Source organism: Zingiber officinale, chromosome 2B (genome assembly GCF_018446385.1).
Source record: "Zingiber officinale cultivar Zhangliang chromosome 2B, Zo_v1.1, whole genome shotgun sequence".
Classification (NCBI taxonomy): Eukaryota; Viridiplantae; Streptophyta; class Magnoliopsida; order Zingiberales; family Zingiberaceae; genus Zingiber; species Zingiber officinale.
In genome coordinates this window covers 90,835,616-90,855,763 of record NC_055989.1, presented here as the reverse complement: position 1 = coordinate 90,855,763, position 20,148 = coordinate 90,835,616, and the positions used below count along the sequence as shown (strand labels likewise).

The following is a 20,148-nucleotide window of genomic DNA, read 5'->3' as shown; positions in this document are numbered from 1 at the left end:
CCAGAGGCGTTCTGCGGGTAGCTGAGCAATACTGGACTAATCTGCAGCTGAGGGTTCTTCACTGATGATTGGGTTGAGGGTTTCATCTCCGGCCTCTTGTGTGACGGCAAGAGGGTTGATTGTAGAGTTGGTTGCAAGCTGGATCGGTTTCCTTCATCTTTATTTAATGTTTCCGTAGTTTAGAACAAATTTAGTTTGATGTTTGTTGAGTTTAATTCCATAGTTAGATTTCATATGTGTCATGTTATTGCATTTCTTATTTTATTCACTGCTTTTAGAGTAGATTTTATTTGAGTCTTGCTATTTCATTACTTAATTTAATTGTGTTGATGGTAAAATGCATAGTGTAGAGTGACAATGCATTGTGGATTAACTGTTGGCACTTAGTTCTTTGTATTTGTTAGACTTAGAATCAAAATCCAAAACCCCCATTTCAATAATAAAAACCCCAAAAATAGAAATAATATACAATCCTAGATTATCATCCTACTATTAGTTTCCTCGAGAGATTCGACCCTGGGCTCTTTATTGCAACATCATTGTGTAGTTAAGGGGTTCATTGAATATAAAACATGTTAATTTGATAAGTCCACACGTGACAATCAATTTGAACATTATCAAATTTTAGCACCATTGCCGGGGACATATACGATGTTTGGTGATCTTAGGATTATTTTACTATTTTGATTGGCGCCTTTATACTTATTTGTTTTATATATCCATGTGTTTGTTATTTTGAGCTTCTTGTGTCTGGTGATTTTGTTTGTATCATTGTTTCAGGTGAGACCAAGATATGTATTCAGTAGCCATGGATCCATTTGAAGCTTTGACGATGGAGGGAGCTGAACTTGACGATATTGATCACATGAAGAAGAAGCTCACTACCATTAAGTGTATTCCACTTCCGTGTTGGCTCCTATTACTGAACCGTATTCAACCACAAGAAATTCAAGGGAGTTTGTTCCATTCCACCTTTAATTTGTTATTATAGACATCAAGTTTTTACTTTGATGCATGAATAATCTCTTAGTTGATTTTAACAATCTTGTTGGTTGTTGAGTTATCTTGTAGGTTTTGTAAATAGTCTTTTTAGTTTTCAAAAATTAAATGTACCCCTTACATTTCTTTATATCATTTTAGAGAATTTTTAAAGCTAGTAAATTTGATTGTTAAGTTTTAAAATTTATTGTCATGATTGAATTCTTGGATTACATGAGGTTGCTACCTAATGATGGATTCTAAATTGATGAATTGAGATGATAATTTGAATACCTAGTGAGGATTAAGCTTTATTGCATGATGCACTTGTGTTAGTGTCACTCTAGAACTTGCTTTGATTCTTTCAAACCTATAATATCATAAATTGAATCATTCTTATGAAGGTGAATCTATTTGTTTCTCTTTCTTCCACACAATTTCTTGCTAATCTTCTTGTTAATCATCATATCATTTCATCTTCTCTCATTTCTTAATTTTTTGGGATGTGAATACTTTGAATGTTATATGATAATTTTCTTTTGTCCGGGATGGACAAAGGATTAAGTGTGGGGGAGATGTGTAGTGTTTTTGAATGTTTAGATGCATTTTCTAATGGCCAGAATTTTGGATGTTCAAAGTTATATTTGAGTGCAATGGACGTTAATGTTAGAGGCTATGGAGTTTGAATTCTGTGCAATTTAGGAATGGTTCAAGGTTTGGATAATGGTTGAGCAATGGCTGGTTTTGTGAGGTGTTTCTTGTGCAAAAAATACTGAAAAATCTATTGTAAATGAATGACTCTTAATATTCTGTGCTAAACTTAACCATTACCTGAGCTTGATCATGTCAAGAGCAAGCTCTCATAGGTTTAAATTTTGGAATTTGATATTTTGGTGATACACTCAAAACACTAGGAGACATATTTTGGGAGAAGGTTTTGAAATGCTGAAATCTGGGTATAACAGAAGTGCATTCTGTACCAAGCTATTTGAAGCTGTTCTATAGCCTTTAGATAATGTGTTTATCAGTGATCTTTATTGAGATAAAAGATGTGAAGTAAGGAAGCAAAAAGGTAAACTGCTTTGAAGAAACAAGGTGTAAAATTCAAGCTTTGGACATTGAGTGCTAAATGAAATCAATCCCTGAATTCTATCTTTTATGAACCAATCTGAAAGTGTTTTGAAATTTAGGAATTGATACTTATTTGGTTGCTGAATTTTGTGTACAACAGAATTACATAAAGGAGAGGCTGAAAAGAGCTCATAGGGATACTGTAGTGAAGATTTATGACTTGTTGAATTTAGACGTTGATGTTTAGCAGTTATACATGTGAAATGCATAGATGAATTTAAGACTTACTGCTGATCCAGAATTGGACATTGCTGTTGTACAGAAATTGCAGAATTTATGGGACTGTGAGTGTTTGGCTGGTTCAAGAACAACAATTTTAAAGTAGAGAAAGTTAAGAACGGTGTTTATATCAGCGACTAGGAAGTGAAGCATGGTGGAATCTGATCTTTGTAGGAATTCATTATCAGAAATGCAGGAAAGGAATTTAAGAATGTTGTGTAGAAATGCAGAAGTTACAAGATTTGGAAATTAAGTAGAAATGCAGTAAGTTGATGTGCAGGAATGTACTAGAGTATGTAATGAACTTTTCGATTGAAAGGAATTGAAGGGCAAGCTAATTGTGACTGAATGTTAAGAAGATAGTCTTTTGGAGGTTAAAGCTTAAATCTTTGGCCGGAAATTCCAAGAAGATCAGAAAAGAAGGAAATGCAGAAATTTCCACTATGAAGCATTTTTGTGTCATTTTAGAAAATCAGTTATAACAAGCTAGAGTTGCTAAAACCTGAAAATTTTTGGAGGATGAATTGATAAGGATCTTAAGAATCTAGATGAAATGGAATTGGAATTTTTGGTGGCTAAACGATGACGAGTTGATACAAAGTCAAGAAATTATGCAGAAGATGTTAAAATCTGCACCTTACTGTGTGAAATGGAGTTTAAAGCTATTTGTTCATGGAAAAAATTGAAATCCAGCTGTTGTTTTAGTGTTGATAAATGTTGATCTTGCTTCTCCAGAGTTTACCTGATTTTTAGATTGAAAATTGAAGACAAATCAGACACAAGCTGGAACTGGAAACTTAACACCCAATTCTGCAGTTTGGAGTTTGGTTACTGAAATTGTAGCTATGGGAAGTTCAAATTCGAGCTGAATTTTTATGCCATTGCAAGGGAAGTGGTTAAATCTTGCTGCAGGTCAAGTGTAAAAGAGGATGTAAAGAAAGAAAAAAAATGAAAGAGAGAAGTCGAGCTTGAATCCTGATTTCAAATTAGTTCAGTTTTGTGCCAAAAGTAATTTGCTGTTTTGATCCAAATTTCTTCTATTTATGATCTAAAATGAATGGAATTCAAATCCCTCTTGATTCAGTATCAAATGAATTATTTGTAAAACTTCACTTGCTGACAATTTTTGCTGAAATGTCATTGTAGCAGAATTTGGAAACTAAAGGACAGATAAACACAGAAACTGTGCCGGATCTGTGTGGCTTTAGAAACTAGATGTTTTGCTCTATCGAGTGTTTTGGTTGATTCTTGATGAGTTTATGTGTGCAATACGGACAAAATTTTAAGTGTGGGGAAGATAAGTAAAGATAAGTGAATGGTGAAACTGTGCATAAAGAGGTTGAAACTGTGCATATCAAAAAGCTGAAATTTAAGCAAGTTGTGTTTCAGTTTTGGAATTAATTTGGATAAAATTTATAATCTGATTCTGGAGTTATGGATTATTTGTAAAGATTGAAAAGGCTGCTATGATGTAAACTCCATCATTTTCGAGCTGCATAAAGAATGAAAATAGAAATGCATAAAATTTGTTTGTAAATCTATTTGAATAACTAAGCTGTACCAAAATTGTTTTTAGAGTGATCTTTGAGAGTTGAAGCATAATGGAAATCAAGCCTTTATTGAGTAAATGTTGAATGAGAGAATTTATAGCGATTAAATGTAAAATCTTGATCAGGAAATAGTTTGCTCAGAAATGAGACTGATTTCAAAATCCAGAAATTCAGCTTAGTGAACTCCAAATCAAATTGTTCTCTGACATTCACAAAATGAAGACATCTCTCAGTTAATCAATAAACAAGTGTTAGATATAAGTGAAGAAATAAATTGCAAAGGCTATCATTGGGAATTAGCTTCGGAGATGGAGACAACGCAGCAAGACCAGACAGAACACTTAACCTGCTGAATCTGTTCATTAACAAAAATAGTTCTAGTTTATGTTGAATTGAATTTCTGATTTCAAATTCATAATAATACAAACCTTTATTTGTTGAAGACTCAAAGAGTTAATCTATAGAGCTTAAACTACAAGGCTTGGATCCAAAGAGAAATCAGAACTGAAGATGATAGAAACTGTGAAGATTCAAAGGTTGGATTTGGATTCATTTGTGCTAAATTGAGAAAAAGTATTTTGAAAGATAGAAGGAAATATATGTTCATGAGTTAATGATCAATGGAAGCAGGTGGAAAAGAATTTACAAGAACAAAATAATAATTGAAATGCAAGGTTGCAGAAAACTGTCATTGTGCAGAAATTGTGTGCCAATTTTTAAAGTGATTCTGATCAACAATGAAGTTAGTGAAGCTAATTCAATTGAATGCTAAATGAAACTGTTACCTAAGCTCAAATCTGCAAGATTCAAACCAAAGCACTTCACCATTCATAATTCCAAAACATAAAGTGAAAAAAAAAAATCAGGTTCACTCTTTGAGTTTTGAGATTTTTCAAACTGATATGGATTGAATAGGAAGCTTACATTTGGAAATAGTTGTGTTGCATTGAGAAGTAAGATCAAGAAGAAAAGAAAAGAGGGAAGGATGACCGGAATTCATCTATATAGCATTCTTTGGTTTTCATGTCTTCCACCATCATTTGAATAATATTGTCTCTTTTCCTTGTCCTAACACTCACACTCGAATTTGATCTGATCCATGCTTTCCTTTTTATCATTATAACCTTCATAATTGTGTATTCTAATGCTTAGGCTAGTGGTGAAGAGTAGAAGATAAGCAAGCATATGGTAGTGCATGAAACATGAGTAGCTTGAGTGTGCTCCACCTTTTACATGAATTTGAGATTAGGATTGAGAGCCATTCAAAAAATTTCCTTGTGAGGATTAGTTTGTTGATATCATTCTCAATTTATTCATATTGGATTAAAATCATTATGTTGTTAACCAAGGTAAGAATTGAGTCCATGAATGTTTAAGTTGTTGAAACTTGACAATCCTAGGTAACTAATGAGAATTGTTAGGAGGTACAACATTAGGTTTTGTTTACTTGCACGAGACACGCAAGAATAAGTGTGGGGGATTTGATAACTCATTTATTTGGCATATTATTTTTGGTTGATATTGGGCTTATTGGATTTAATTGCATGTGTTAATATATAATTTTTATCATGTTTATATGTGGATGATTGTTTTGAGCTTAAGTGCATTTCTCTTCTAATTCATGATATTTCCTCATGATTTGATTCTTGTTTTGTAGGACACTTAAATTGACTCCAAGTGGTGCATGATCAAGGGTCAACAAGCTTAGTTCATACAACAAATGGAGAAGCTCAAATCCTACTCGATTCAACCCATCCCAAGGAGCTAAACCCAAGTCCAATCCTTCCACCAAATCCCTAATTCAATTTAACCTAAACCCCCAAATAAGCCACTGTTCACCCGGTTCAAAAATGGGTATTTAAACCCAATTTCTCACAGATGAATAGTGACTCAGCTGGGTTTCTGTTGATCCACGATTTCTTCTATCTACAACCCCCGATTCCAGATCCGATCATCTTCTCAGGGACACCCTCAGTGGGGGGCTTCAAGACAGCTACTGGACATAATTCCCTATCAACTAGAGCCGTCAGCGATTGTTCTCCTGGTGGTACTCTACTTTCTGCGATTTTTTGAATCGCCACATATTTGGAGGCGTTCCTCCGATTTGTGGTTAAACTTCCCATCAACAACATTTGGAGGAGTTCTTTCGGTGTTACTGAGCTCCTTCCGACGATCATCCACCATCCACGACCTCCATCCAAATTCAGAGAACCAGTTTCAGAATTCCAGAATTTTTATCCATTGACAAGTTCCAGAGTGTTTCCAGCTTGCCGGAGGCATTCTGCCAGAGTAGCTGAGCAATACTGGACTGATCTACAACTGAGGGTTCTTCACTGACGACTGGGGTTGAGGGTTTCATCTCTGGCCTCTTGTGTGACGGCAAGAGGGTTGATTGTAGAGTTGGTTGCAAGCTGGATCGGTTCCCTTCATCTTTATTTAATGTTTCCGTAGTTTAGAACAAATTTAGTTTGATGTTTGTTGAGTTTAATTCCATAGTTAGATTTCTTATGTGTCTTGTTATTGCATTTCTTATTTTATTCACTGCTTTTAGAGTAGATTTTATTTGAGTCTTGCTATTTCATTGCTTAATTTAATTGTGTTGATGGTGAAATGCATAGGTAGAGTAATAATGCGTTGTGGATTAATTGTTGGCACTTAGTTAGATTTCATTTTAGCATTAGATTAGTTTCCTACTTGCTTTTCTTTGCATTTGTTAGACTTAGAATCAAAATCCAAAACCCCTCATTTCCACAATAAAAACCCCAAAAATAGGAATAATATACAATCATAGATTATCATCCTACTATTAGTTTCCTCGAGAGATTCGACCCCGAGCTCTTTATTGCAATATCATTGTGTAATTAAGGGGTTCATTGAAAATAAAACATGTTAATTTAATAAGTCCACACGTGACATTCAATTTGGACATTATCATAGTAGTAATTAGATCTTGTCTCCTCGAGTTCAGAATCTAGTCAAGGTCTCAGTTTAGGTTTCCCAAATGAACTTAAGTTGGACCGACGCCTACAATTCTCTCAACCGGGAATGTATCCTCACTGGATCTTTCCTCCAGTCGCTTACCTTTTACTTACCAGTTGCAGTTGCTTGACTTGCCTTTGACCCAGCAGGTATTTTCGTCAATTGTCAGTTCCACAGACTCAACTGGATTTCGGCCGGTTGTCAGATCTCGTGAACCTAACAGGACTTCCCGTCAGATATCGGATCCCGTGGACCTATTTAGACTTCGCACCAGTTATCGGGTCCCACGGACCTATCTAGATTTCAACCTGGTGTCAGGTCCTTTAGATACGTCAACTTCTGCATATTTAGTAAAACAATTAGACTATAAATACTCTAATTTTAATTTACTTGTCATTTATCAAAACCTGAATTAGATCATTGTACAAATTATACCTACAAAAACTTCTAATATAAAACTAAAAAACCTTATTCACAATTCCTTTCCACCTCTTTTCATATCCAACAAACACAACTTTGTAAAAAAAAAGGTCAAAGCCTCCAGCAAGTAACGCATGTATGCGGACTTGCCTTGGCCAACATATCAATTAACGCAAATATGCAGACAAGCCAAAGTCTTTGTTGTTTGCTTGGTGGGCATCCATATATTCATGATACAACGTTGTTAAAGGTGAAAGCCTTCTGCAAGCAACGTATATATGCAGACTTGCCGAGAAGTAATTGATATGGTGGTGGGCATCAATTAAAGAACTGATAGCTTTAAGCTTCCTTGGGAGCTTAACTTGAATGCATAGCCCATACATATACACAGAACAAGAGAAGCTCTGTGCATCCACCAAAAGTAGATAGCAAGATGCATATGGAGGCAGCAGCGCAATTGAGGCACATACTGATGAAGATCTTGCTGGCGCCCGAGATGGTGGCACTGAGGAAGGCATTCCACATCTCAAATCACTTGGAGATGATTCGGGACAGCCTTTGGGTCATCAATTCCTTTGTCATGGATGGTGCTCTTTGCGCACTTGAGCAGTCTGATATGGCAGAATGGATGAAGGAAATGGGCGTGACCGTTGAGAATGTTCACAACCTACTCGAAAGGATCCTGGACTACTAGAAGCCGAGCAATGAAGATGAAGCAGAAAGGAAGAAGAAGAAGAAGAAGATGAGCAACTTCTTTCAATCGACGTGCAGCCGCCGATCCATCCTACTAGAGCCCCAAAAGACAGTTTGCACGTTGAATTACCTAGCCAATAGGGGGGCTAGTTTTGGCCTCTGGGTGGAGATGATGGTTTCCATGGATCCAAACCATGATGACTACGCCGCTATTAGGAGGCGATGGGAAGTTACGAAGAAACTGTCATAAAGCTCCTTCAAGAACAACGCCATTGGAGTAACGTGACATGATTGCCATAAGAGGTGATGAATACTCTGGAAAGACAACCTTGGCTCGAAAAGTCTACCATCACCCCTCGGTGTGCCGACATCATGTTTCGACAGAGAGATATGAGTCAGTGGCAAGAACTAGCTAATGAGCTGTCCATCCGGCATTACCCTTCAGCATCCCGGCATTTTAGTTTGATGCAGTTACATTATTGGCCATTTGAGAGGATATGGAGTTTTCTTTATGAGTTAATGTTTGGAGGATCTTCAGTTCCAGGTAATGATGAAGATGTGCTCCAGATATTGGTTGCTGAAGGCACTCTAACATATTATTGGCACAAGAGGAACATTGAATTCATGCCATTGGAGTACGGTGTAAATCTATGCTTCTTTAGAATGAAGGAAGGTTAGGGGAGGTTCACGGATACCACCGCAATGCTGCCATTTGTATTTACCTATTGATTCTGAAAATATTTCCAAATTCAAAAAAGACATTGAAGTGACTAGAGTAGCCAGGAAGCTGAGAACATTGGTTTTACACAGGGAAGAGAAAAATGAACATATTTGTCAGATTGAGACAGAGATACTTGAAAGTATGTTTTCAAGTCTCATGAGTTTATGTATGTTAGATATGAAAGCAATCATGATTCAAGACCTTCCTAGAGCAGTTGTTCCATTGCGTTGTTTGAGATACCTCAGCCTCGCGGAGAACAAGATAGAAACACTACCTGAATCCATCTGCAACCTTTATAACTTATGTGTTCTAAATTTATCTAGTTGCAAAAAGCTCAAGGAGCTTCCAATAAAAATCCGCAAGCTTAGGAAATTGTAGATTTTGAAACTGTCTTACTGCCTAAGGATTCAGAAGTTGCCGGAGTCAATCAATCATTTGCCTTGTAAATTTGAATGAATTAGATATTGGAGGTTGTTGTAGGCTTTCTGAGTTGCCTGATGATTTGAGCGGCACGAAGAACTTGATGCAGCTTAACATGGCAGTATGCACAGCATTGACTAGAATGCCTAGTGGAATTAGGCAATGGATAAACTTGCAATCTCTGAGGGGAATTGATGCCGTGGATGGCCAAGGAAATATCATGTTGTCAGAGTTGCAAGATCTTAGAAATCTTGAGTCCCTGCATATACAACACCTTGAAAGATTAGAATTAGATGAATTAAAGAGTGCTACTCTACCTACTTATTTACTGAAAGATCAAGATCTATATGAGTTGGTGCTGCATTGGGAACGGTGGAATGATATGGCTACTAAGGGAACTTCCAATCCCATGGTGCAGCTGTTGGAAGGATTCTTACGTAGCCTACGAGAGTTGAAGGTCTTGCAGATCATTTCATACATGAGCAAGAGACTCCCAACTTGGCTGATGCTCGAGCCCAGGTTGATTGTTCTCAAAAAGTTGAAAAGAGTCGAACTTGTTAATCTTAGGAGGTGTGCGACGCTACCACCACTTGGAGTATTACCTCAGCTTGAGGAAGTTACAATAAGTGGTTTTGATTCAGTTAAGAGTAATAGATGATGAATTCTATGGGGAGGATAGAAAACCATTTGTATTTCCTGAGTTGAGGAAACTCACATTCTCTGAAATGCCTAGGCTAGAGATGTGGCTAGGCATGAAGAGCAAGAATAGGCTAGAGAAGGGCCTAGGCTTGAAGAGCATGCCTAGGCTAGAGAAGTGGCTAGGCATGAAGAGCATAAGACGTCATGGTCTTTTTGCCAAACTTGAGGAATTGACCCTAATTTAGTGCCCAAAGCTCATGGTATTCCTTGTGCAATTTCCAACATCTTCTCAATTGAAGTTGAAATTGTGGTTGAGCAACGAGATGCTAATGCCTACTTCCAAATTCAATTCTTGGTCGAACCTGGAGGAATCAATATGTTGCAGATATTTGGGTGCCAAGAGCTGAGAAATCTACCAAATGATATAAGGAACATTCACAACCTCTAAAGACGTTGACAATAATGAATTGCAACAAATTGGAGGCTTTGCCAATTTGGCTTGAACAATCATGTTTGGAGTCCCTGTGCGTACATGGTTGTCAGGTGCTATCATTCATTCCAGAGGAATTGAAAGTCAAGAGTATACTGAAAAATCTAGTTGTTGAAGCATTTCCCAAACTGCAGATCCAGGTACGTTCTTCACTTTGCTGCATGTAACAACTTGGGTTTTAACTTGCTTTTAGTTATTACTTCAAATATTTGATTTATTTTTTTAGTTATTACTTCAACTTGGATGCCTATATGTACTAGTTATGCATCCCTTGGTTTCTTTTAAAGAAAATTACAAGAACAAGTTGATATGAGCATCAGAGTTCTGCACCTACATTTCGAAGTGTTATATGATTTCTTGGGTTGCATTGTTCATTGCAATAAAATAAGAAATTGAATGACTTTAGTGAAACTTGGTGTGTTCTACTTCCTATGATGTTCTAATTTCTTTTCTTGTATTTATTTTTAAAGATTCATAAAGACGAACCTTATGTAATGATACACTATCTTTATTAAGAAGGTAATGCTTTATAAATTTCATCACGATTAGTCTCAAAGTTGTATGTGGCATGCATCTTTGTTGGACTTTTTATCTAGTTTGGATTCTTGGAGACAATGTAATCAGTAATTTTTCTCTCATGCTATTTTCACTTCCAAATTTAAGTAGATGTATAATTCATTCCCTTGCCTTCAGAAACTTCACAGCATCAAACTCTATTCTATTTAATTGACTGCTTCATCAGTGAGCACCAATATAATTGCCTTATCCACAATACATTAAGGGCTAAAAGATTAGCATCTTATGCATAAAAATATCTAAATCTGATCCCTTTCATGAATCATGATACGCAAATGTTTGCACGAGACAACAAATTAAATATCCTGGATTATAATTGTTTTGAGACAAAGTAAATGATGATACAAATTTAAGAAAATGCAATGTGAAAGTTGTTGGAACAGAACAAAAGAAATAATTCTTTGTAGTTTTGCAATTTTAATGGATGTAGCAACTATTAGTAATGAATGGTAAAGTTAGTGATGGGAGGAATAATTTTACCATTAAAAACGAAAAGATTAAAAACCAAAAAGGTAAAAATAATTTGTTTGATGGAAGAGGTTGTGAGGGGTAATGTGGATCCCACGTAAATCGGCCTGTGATCCATCCACCGTTGAAAACGGGCGGGTGTACTTGCTCTGTGAAACCAGCCTGGACCGGTGCCCTCCGCACTATGAACCGGAAGAACCAGATCTTCATCCCATTTTAACAATTCACTGTCAACTTGGATCGGGCAGGCCAACAATTATACATTGAATTCACGTATCAGAACTCATTTCCATCATCCAAATCATTCATTGCCTCCGCTTGGATCACAAACTGGCGCCACCCAGCTCGGCGGTAAAGAGACAAACGACAAATCATATACCGGCTTGATGCAATGTGAATTTAACGATGTGGGACTAAGAGAGCTCGTTTACAGAATTTGAATTGATAAAGGTCGTTTACAGTAGAAAATCAGTACTGCATAATTGTAATTATTTGTAGCCCTTGGTTCCCTCTTGTTTAAGTGCTTATACAAGTATCTCGTCTGTTGGTTCCTTTCGTCAGAAAAAAACTCTGTAGGTCTCGGGCTCCTGCCTACCCAATGAATTCTATATCGAACAGAAGAGTTGAATCCGGAGGAATAATGCAAGAGCCTGATCAATTATAGAAAGCAACAGCATTGAGTTAGTTGACATCAAATATTCACATAAGATCAACTGTGAAGTACTGGCGGAGATGTGGTGACAATCTGAAAACAGTGAAGGAAAGCTGACCTCCTCTGCAGCCTGCTCCTCTCGCCCCATAACCAAGCTCGGGAGGAAGCTTCAATGTACGCTTGCCACCTACGGTTTAAAGGCCACACGACCAACACAATAAGAAGCACAGATTATGAATCGAAAAACAAAACAAAAAATGGGGGGGAGATCATGTAGAATTTTGCTGCATACCGAGGAGCATTGGTGGAATTCCATCTACGCCTAGAATCCCTTGATCCCATCCTTTGATCACCTAAAGACGTTATCGTCGTAATAAGTTGAAACGGATTTGTTTTTTGTTTTTTGTTTTTTTTGTTTTTTGAGGGGAAATTGAGCGAGTTTTACCTCCCCGACGCCGACCCTGAATGAGAGAGGTCGCCCGCGGCTGTAGCTGCTGTCGAACACCTTGCCGTTCTCCAATTTCCCGACGTAATGCGCCTTCGGAGTTTCGAATCATCGCGCAAGAAACGAACTTTAGGGGAAATCCGTGGTTAAGTAGGCAGAGGAGTACGTAAAAGAGGGTTCGTTACCTTGATGAGCTGGCCCTTGGTGGCGACGGGGCCGGTGCCGACGACGGTGTCGCAGAACGCGAGGCCGGAGGAGGCGACGGCGAGGGTGCAGTTCGTCTGGTCGGAGGAGGCGCCAGCGGGGGGGTCGAGGAGGAAGAGGAGGAGAGAGAGAGAGAGGGAGAGGGCGGCCTCCCGCCGGCGGATGGGAAGGGGAAGGGGAAGGGGCACGGGGGATGGGGACGGAGCGAGAACTGGGTCGGTGAGTGCTCGGAAGTTGGGGGAGAAAGAGCGGCGATAGGAGAAGCGGTGGTCGGGTCGAGGGGTGGCGCGGAGTAGGGTGAGGATGGTCGGAGACGGGAAGGGGGAGGCGCAGAAGGCGGCCATGCCAGGGGAGAGCTCGCAGCCAAATCTCTATCGAGTGGCCGTAGAAATATATATTTTAAAAGGTTTTTTTAAATTTAGTTAAATATAAAAAAGTAAAAAAAAAAATATGGAGGTGCGGGGAATCGAACCCCGTGCCTCTCGCATGCGAAGCGAGCGCTCTACCATATGAGCTACACCCCCAATTGTTTTTAAACAATATTTTACTGATTATATATAATTATACTTTAATGACGCTTTTGGATGGCTGCGTCGTATTGGCTGTCGGATGGAAGCTGATGGAATATCGACCGTCCAATGTTCGATAAACTCCACCACAAATCTCTCACCACCGCCGTCCTCTGCCTCCCTCGTGCTCCCCTTTTGGCGAAACCCTAATTCAACCTCCGAAGGCAAATGGCGAAGTCGCTGCGTTCGAAGAAGAAGAGGAGATTACGGACATTGAGGAGGGAGATCGTGGAGCCCTTCTACGATAAGAAAGAGGTGGCCAAACTTGCTGCCCAGGAGGCTGCCCTCGCCGCCCCAAAGCTCGCCGTCATAACTCCCACCTCCATCGATGAAGAACCCGCCGCTTTGACCTCTGCTTCTATGGGTGAGCCTCAATGCTCCTTCTCTTTGATTCCTCGATGCTTACGTTTCCTTTCATTGGCAGCTTTGGCATATATTTTGTTTCAGGCTTCAAAATATGATTTTTTTTTTTTGTTTTACAAATTTGATGTTAGAGATATGCAACTGTGTTATAGGTGAGCTTATAACGATAAGGAAAAACAAGGTGAACTTTTCTAAGTCGATTTTTTTTTCTCGCGAGTGGTGGGTGGATATCTGAACATTTATTGTTAAAATATTGATCGACTAAAATGTTATCGTTTTTTAGAAGAAAAAATAATTAATTTTCATTTTTTCATTATCCTTCAAAATGAGGCTTTGTGTCAACATCTTTAATCTCATCAATTCTGAAATTTATGTACATGCTACGTTTATTAAATTTAAGTCATCTCTTGATTAGTTAGTATACAATATTTTTGTGACAATCAGATTAGTTTGATAAATTGCATCAATAAGATTGATCCCTGCCAATGCCATCAACATAATTTAGAAGAATGTGAAAATGTTTATAGCATCTATAGCTCAAGGATGTTTGATATTTTTTTTTTTTCATGAACTTATTTCTGAAGTGGATGCATGGCTGAGATGTTTATCTTGCTTCCATTTGAATAACTAACAGATGCTCTTACGTTTATGTGAATATTAATTTTGGTTCACGAACAATCTAGTGAAAATTTTTATTCTGTAAGTCTCTTAAAGATGGTATATAGTTTGTTGTAGGCGAATGTGTTTTAAGATAATTGGAATAACTTTTTGTCATCTTCAAGTGTTTCTCCGCGGATCAAATTAATTGTATTGTTGGTAGTTGGATGGAGCAGTGTTCATACATGATTTTTATACCTCCAGCATCCCCCTCCTTCGTTATGTGGCTCAGTGTTTTTTTTTCCTTTTAAATTGTGCATTTTGCCTTCAGTACTCATTGTGTATTAAGATACAAGATCTAATTGGAGTTGGAAAAAAGTGTTTAAATAAGTGGAACTGATACTTGATAACAATCTGTGATTTATTTACTGCACTTGATGCCCGTTAAAAATGGTTAACAATGTAACTAGTATGCAAATGCAAAGGTAATTAAGACATTATAGTTGTTCGTGCCACATTATGCCAAGACAATGCTAGTAAATCCCCATCTTTAATGTCGCATAATCCTGGTGTAAGCTGTGTGATAGTTTTCTAGATCACTGCTTATCATGTTTTTCTTTTCAATAATCTATATTAGCCTAATGCTCACTGCAGTGTAATCGCTCAAGCTATGTATATAGCCTTTGAGGTTGAAAATGAGCATATGCATTTTCTAGCTGCAAGTTCTATTTGATTTGTGATTTTATAACATGATGAAACATGAAACTCATTGGGTGAAGACTAGTTACAAAAGATTGACAGTTATTATATGGCAATCCGTTGGGCTTTTTGAATCTTGCACTAGGCGGTAGCATTCTATTTTTATATTCTAAAATTCCATTTTGCGCTTCTTTGTAACATAGAATAGTTGCCTAACTATGTATCACCACCATCATTTGTAATTCATTCCACATGATTGCTCTTGAACAGATGTGGATATGGCTGATGAGCAACCAAACACATTTTTGAAGCCTGTTGGTGGAATAGGCAAGAAAAAGCTGAAACTAAAGATGAACCGCAAGAAGCGAGGGAAAGGAAAGGGAAAAGGAAAAGGAAACGGAAAGGCACGAAGACTCAGGGTATAACCGAAGACTCGGAACGGTGGAGCTCATTTCGTGTTTGTATCTTTTGTTTCGACCATGGCTTTTAACACTAGCATTATGCTTAAAATCTAGTTGCTTGTTAAATTGTGTAATGACTGTTCTAGTTCTTATTCCGGATATCCTAAGAATGAATAGTTAGTTTCATCATTATTATAATATTTTAGGTCAATTAATTAATTTCGTATAATTTTGACAGATTACTTGAAGCTTAATATTAGTTAGTATCTTTGTGATTTTTCCCTCTAAAATAAGCACTTATGAACAAAAAGATTTTTAAAAAAAATAAAAATGTTTTCTAATACCGCTTCTGTTTCGGGCATCGTGGCAAGGCGTCATGGAGGAACTACTCAGCATGGGCTTCTCTGAGGATCTCGCCGCCCAAGCGCTCGCTGCCGCCGGCGGATCCCCCCTTGCTGCTGCCGACTGGATTCTCTCTCGATCTTCCTCCTCCGTCGTCACCGGGTCTTCGTCCCCTCCTCCTCCTCCTCCTCCTCCTCCTCTCCCTCTCTCCCAACCCGCCTCCAGCCAACCCTGCCTCGAGCGCTTCTTCGCTTCCTCCTCTAACCCTAAAACCAGCAATCCTGTCTCATCCGCTAAACCACCACCTGTTCCTTCCTCGTCTTCGCTCCCGGCCAAGCGCCGCCACCCCTCCTCCGCCGCCCCTTTGTCGGACCGTATGCGCCCTAGCACTCTCGACGCCGTCCTTGGCCAGGATCACCTCCTCGGTTCTACCTCCATCATTCGCTCCTCCTGCATCCCTTCCATTGTCCTCTGGGGTCCGCCGGGATCTGGGAAGACCACTATCGCTCGCGCCCTCTCCTCCGCTCTCCCGGCCTCCCTATACGCCTTCGTCAGCCTCTCCGCCGTTTCCTCTGGCGTAAAAGAGCTCCGTGAGGCTATCGACGGCGCCCGCCGCGCCCGATCTCATGGCCGCCGCACTGTCCTCTTTGTCGACGAGATCCACCGGTTCTCCAAGTCCCAGCAAGACTCCTTCCTCCCCGCCATCGAAGACGGTTCCATCGTTCTCATTGGTGCCACCACCGAGAACCCCTCTTTCCAGCTCACTACTCCGCTCCTCTCCCGCTGCCGCGTCCTCGCTCTCCAGCCCCTCAAACCGCAGCACATCGAGGGTTTACTCCGCCGAGCCATCTCGGATGCCGAGAGGGGCCTACAGTTCACAACTCAATGTCCAGTGTCGGCTGCGCAAGAGGCCATCGACTTCCTATCTCTGCATTGCGATGGCGATGCTCGAGTGGCACTCAACGCTCTGGATATTGCATCGACAATAGCATCAGGTCGCAACGTAGACGGAAGCAATGGGGAATTGAAAGTGACTCTTGATCATGTGAAAGAGGCAATGCAATGCAAGCACTTGGCGTACGACCGTGCTGGAGAGGAACACTACAATCTGATAAGTGCCCTTCACAAATCAATTAGAGGAAGTGATGCTGATGCTGCAATTTACTGGCTTGCGAGAATGCTGGAAGGAGGGGAGGAACCACTGTACATTGCTCGTCGGCTTGTTAGGTTGGCAAGTGAGGATATAGGATTGGCAGATCCTGCTGCACTACCTCAGGCTGTATCATGCTACCAGGCATGCCATTTTATTGGAATGCCTGAATGTGATGTCTGTTTGGCGCAGTGTGTCTCTTACTTAGCTCTGGCACCAAAATCAGTTGCTGTCTATCGAGCATACAAGGAAGCCAAGAGGGTGATAAAAGAGTCAGCAGGGGGCAATGAGGGGGTGCCATTGCATTTAAGGAATGCACCGACGAAGCTGATGAAGGATATGGGATATGGCAAAGATTACATGTATCCTCCTGATCACAATGATTGCTCATCACAGACATATTTGCCCCTGTCACTTCTTGGGCACAAGTTTCTTGATTGGCCTCCAAATGATGGAAAGCAAGAGTGAAGCAGGGTACGCCTAGAATTGCACCTTTTCCATAGATTTAAAATTTTGGTTTATAGATAGCTTTTGGAATCTGCTATAGATTATGTTCATTTTGCTGGAAAGATCTGATGCCAACATTTTCTTTGACTGGGAACTCAGGGTCCTTCACTTGGTTTGGGTTTAAATAGTGACCCATCCTAGTTGTTATACTGCTTTTGTGGCTACTCAAAATTACCACTAGTAGGAGAAACAACTTCCTAATGCTAGGTCCTCCTCTCCTAATGAGTAGTTTGTGATAAGATTACAAAACAGTTATCGAGTATAGCAATCTGGTTATATGATAAAAGTAAAATAGATTGTTCTCTTCTTATATTAAGTAACGTGGATGGATGCTCCCATGGCAGTTGCTTTCTGATTGATTCTTGAAAGAGTTCTTGGTGTGATTTTTTAATTTGAATATACCACCATAACATAGTTCTATTTCGAAGCTCATTATATAAGAACTTACAAACCTGTATGATAGAGGGCAACAACCTTATCTTTGGTATTTAACATTTATTAGTTCTTGTCTTAAAATCACATAAATTTCCCATTTCGGATGCACTATTAAATGCACATGGATAGGATGGAGTGGTATGAGCATGGATTGCTAATTGCTTCAACAGTCCAAAGAAAAGAGGCAAAGATAAATTATTTTTAGGCTGGGGGTTCCACCCATTTGGCTTACTCTTGATTATTTTTAGATAATTTATTAAATATCTTATAAGTTTTATACATTTTAATAAATTTATTATGAATTTTTAAAACTAAAAATCCAAAATTTACCAAATCTATTATCACTTAACTAACTTGTCCTGAAGTTGACTATCCACTTGGCTGTGAATATAGATAAAGAATAATCCTAGCCCATATATTATAGGGCCACAGAGCTGTTGTGGATGTTCATAATCACCACAAGCATTATGACAATGTCTTGATTTCTTTATTGGTTAAGTAGAATGGGATCCTCTACATAGTTTGATAAGATCATAAAACAAATATCAAGTATAGGAATCTGGTTAGATGATAGAGGTAAAAATACATTTTTCTCTTATATCAAGCAATGCTGATGGATTCTCCCTTAGCAGCTGTTTTCTGATTGATTCTTTAAACCATTCTCAGTGTGAATCTCTGTTTTGAATAGACCAACTTAACTAGATGGCAATGGCCTAATTTGTTCTATTCTATCCCCTATTTCTGATTTCTGATTTTATATCATTGGCTGCCATGGTGTTAACTTAGTTGCTATCTCTGTGTTTTTTATTCAGAAAGAACACAGTTGAGGTCATATACCTCCCTGTAGATTTTTTTCAGCATTGCAAAGAACACAGTTAAGATCTGTAAGCTCCAACCCCTTTCTGGCTAATATGAAGTTTCTCATATTTCTGGTGGTAAAATTTGTTTTTATTTATTAATGGCCACTTGTTGCTTCCTTTGAAAAATATAGCTGACTTCATCTCCATGAAGTGTCTGATGAGTTCACCAAATAGGGAGGCACCAGAAATAGGGAGTAGAAAACACTAAGGATGTGCTTAGTTGGGGTTATCCGTGAGAATCTTGTTATCCATCTAAAGTTATCAACGAAAATCTTAATGATTCTAGAGTAATGTTTTATGCCTAACGTGTCAGCAAAAGAGGCATGCAACTCGGAATCGGAAAACTTCAAAAAATTGAGGTTTTTCTTGATTCCGGATTAAGGAATTTTTTTTTTATCAAAAATATCCTTCGATAAGACAAACATATGAAAAAAAAACTTAAAGAAAAAACTAAAAAACATAAAAAAAAAAAAAATAGAATAAAAAAAAAACTTAGGAAAACAGGAAAAAGATGTAAAGAAATTTTAAAAAAAACATAAAAAATGCAAAAAAAAAAAAAATAGAAAAAACGTAAAAAAAATTTAAAAAATAAAAAACGTAAAAAATATATAAAAATTAAAATATGGAAAAAATATAAATAACATATAAAAACAAAAAAAATTTAAAAATAAATAAAAAAACCATAAAAATTTAAAAAACCATAAAAATTTAAAAAACCGTAAAAAATTAAAAAAAATATATAAAAAATTAAAAAAAAAAACTAAAAATGTAAAAAAATTAAAAAGTGTAAAAAAATTTAAAAAACGAAAATAAAATTAAAAAATGTAAAGAAATAAAAAATAACATATAAAAACTTAAAAAATGTAAAAAAAATTAAAAACCCCATAAAAATGCAAAGTTTAATAATAATAATAATAATAATAATAATAATAATAATAATAATATTATTATTATTATTATTATGTATAGTTGATTTTGTAACTAAGGGTAATACATTAAAATATTAAATTAGGTTATTCATTAAAACATTCAAACAAATAAGTTTTTGTTACATTACTTAGGTTGAACTAAACAACATTTGATTATATTTTATTCCCCAAAATCTTGATTATGTAATTCTTAGGTAATCACATAACCAATATTATATTTGATAACTTGAATCAAACACATCCTAAGGAGGATCGATTTTATTCTCCAGAACATAAGAACATGGTAGGTCATCATCATCAACTTGGTCATCCATTTATTTTTCTAATATTTTTCCACAAGTTATTAAGCTTATGATAATCATACATTTGTTCTATCTTGCCCTACTAAATGCTCAATTGATTTTGTTAGCGATTTCTATTGACTTGACTCAGGTTCACCCCCATTGACTCTGTCAATTGCCAGTGGCCCCTTCATATGGATCGACTTGACTCAGTTTATTGACTCTGTCAAATGCTATGTGGAACCTTTAATATCACTACTTAGCTTATCCCTCTAGATGCTCAATTAATATTGATTTGATGATCCACAAATTAGTTATTTTAGGATGAAATAAACCTTATCTCAATTGAATATCATGCCCTACGTAATGGTAAAGTATTTAAGAAATAAATAAGAACATCAGAATTCGAAATTACATATAAATTATATTT

General features: G+C 37.7%; 3 protein-coding genes and 1 non-coding gene across 4 annotated transcripts; 2 read left to right on the top strand and 2 right to left on the bottom strand.

Moving 5' to 3' along the window:
• Positions 1-11,331: 11,331 nt before the first annotated feature.
• LOC122049279 (peptidyl-prolyl cis-trans isomerase FKBP13, chloroplastic-like) lies at positions 11,332-12,963 on the bottom strand. The gene is made up of 5 exons (XM_042610684.1): positions 12,567-12,963; positions 12,382-12,474; positions 12,229-12,289; positions 12,055-12,123; positions 11,332-11,934 (listed from the first exon to the last, which is right to left on the bottom strand). Exons 1-5 carry the CDS (start codon positions 12,927-12,929, stop codon positions 11,876-11,878), a joined length of 645 nt encoding a protein of 214 aa, XP_042466618.1. The 5' UTR covers positions 12,930-12,963; the 3' UTR covers positions 11,332-11,875.
• A 73-nt stretch (positions 12,964-13,036) lies between these two features.
• TRNAA-CGC lies at positions 13,037-13,109 on the bottom strand. Its single transcript has one exon. It is a non-coding gene; the product is annotated as a tRNA-Ala (tRNA).
• Positions 13,110-13,246: 137 nt separating this feature from the next.
• Positions 13,247-15,412, top strand: LOC122046330. Its single transcript, XM_042606966.1, has 2 exons — positions 13,247-13,518; positions 15,084-15,412. Exons 1-2 carry the CDS (start codon positions 13,323-13,325, stop codon positions 15,236-15,238), a joined length of 351 nt encoding a protein of 116 aa, XP_042462900.1. The 5' UTR covers positions 13,247-13,322; the 3' UTR covers positions 15,239-15,412.
• Positions 15,413-15,555: 143 nt separating this feature from the next.
• LOC122046327 (ATPase WRNIP1-like) lies at positions 15,556-17,561 on the top strand. Its single transcript, XM_042606961.1, has one exon. The coding sequence runs from the start codon at positions 15,591-15,593 to the stop codon at positions 17,172-17,174; it is 1,584 nt and encodes a 527-aa protein (XP_042462895.1). The 5' UTR covers positions 15,556-15,590; the 3' UTR covers positions 17,175-17,561.
• The last annotated feature ends 2,587 nt before the right edge of the window (positions 17,562-20,148 follow it).

What these genes read in the sequence shown, in the direction of transcription:
- LOC122046330 (XM_042606966.1), top strand. Translation starts at nt 13,323, where the DNA reads ATGGCGAAGTCGCTGCGTTCGAAGAAGAAGAGGAGATTACGGACATTG. An exon ending in TTTGACCTCTGCTTCTATGG is followed by an intron (nt 13,519 to 15,083) that starts GTGAGCCTCAAT and finishes GCTCTTGAACAG; the next exon opens with ATGTGGATATGGCTGATGAG.
- LOC122049279 (XM_042610684.1), bottom strand. Translation starts at nt 12,929, where the DNA reads ATGGCCGCCTTCTGCGCCTCCCCCTTCCCGTCTCCGACCATCCTCACC. An exon ending in TCAGGGTCGGCGTCGGGGAG is followed by an intron (nt 12,290 to 12,381) that starts GTAAAACTCGCT and finishes TAACGTCTTTAG; the next exon opens with GTGATCAAAGGATGGGATCA. An exon ending in AGGAGCAGGCTGCAGAGGAG is followed by an intron (nt 11,935 to 12,054) that starts GTCAGCTTTCCT and finishes ATAATTGATCAG; the next exon opens with GCTCTTGCATTATTCCTCCG.
- LOC122046327 (XM_042606961.1), top strand. Translation starts at nt 15,591, where the DNA reads ATGGAGGAACTACTCAGCATGGGCTTCTCTGAGGATCTCGCCGCCCAA.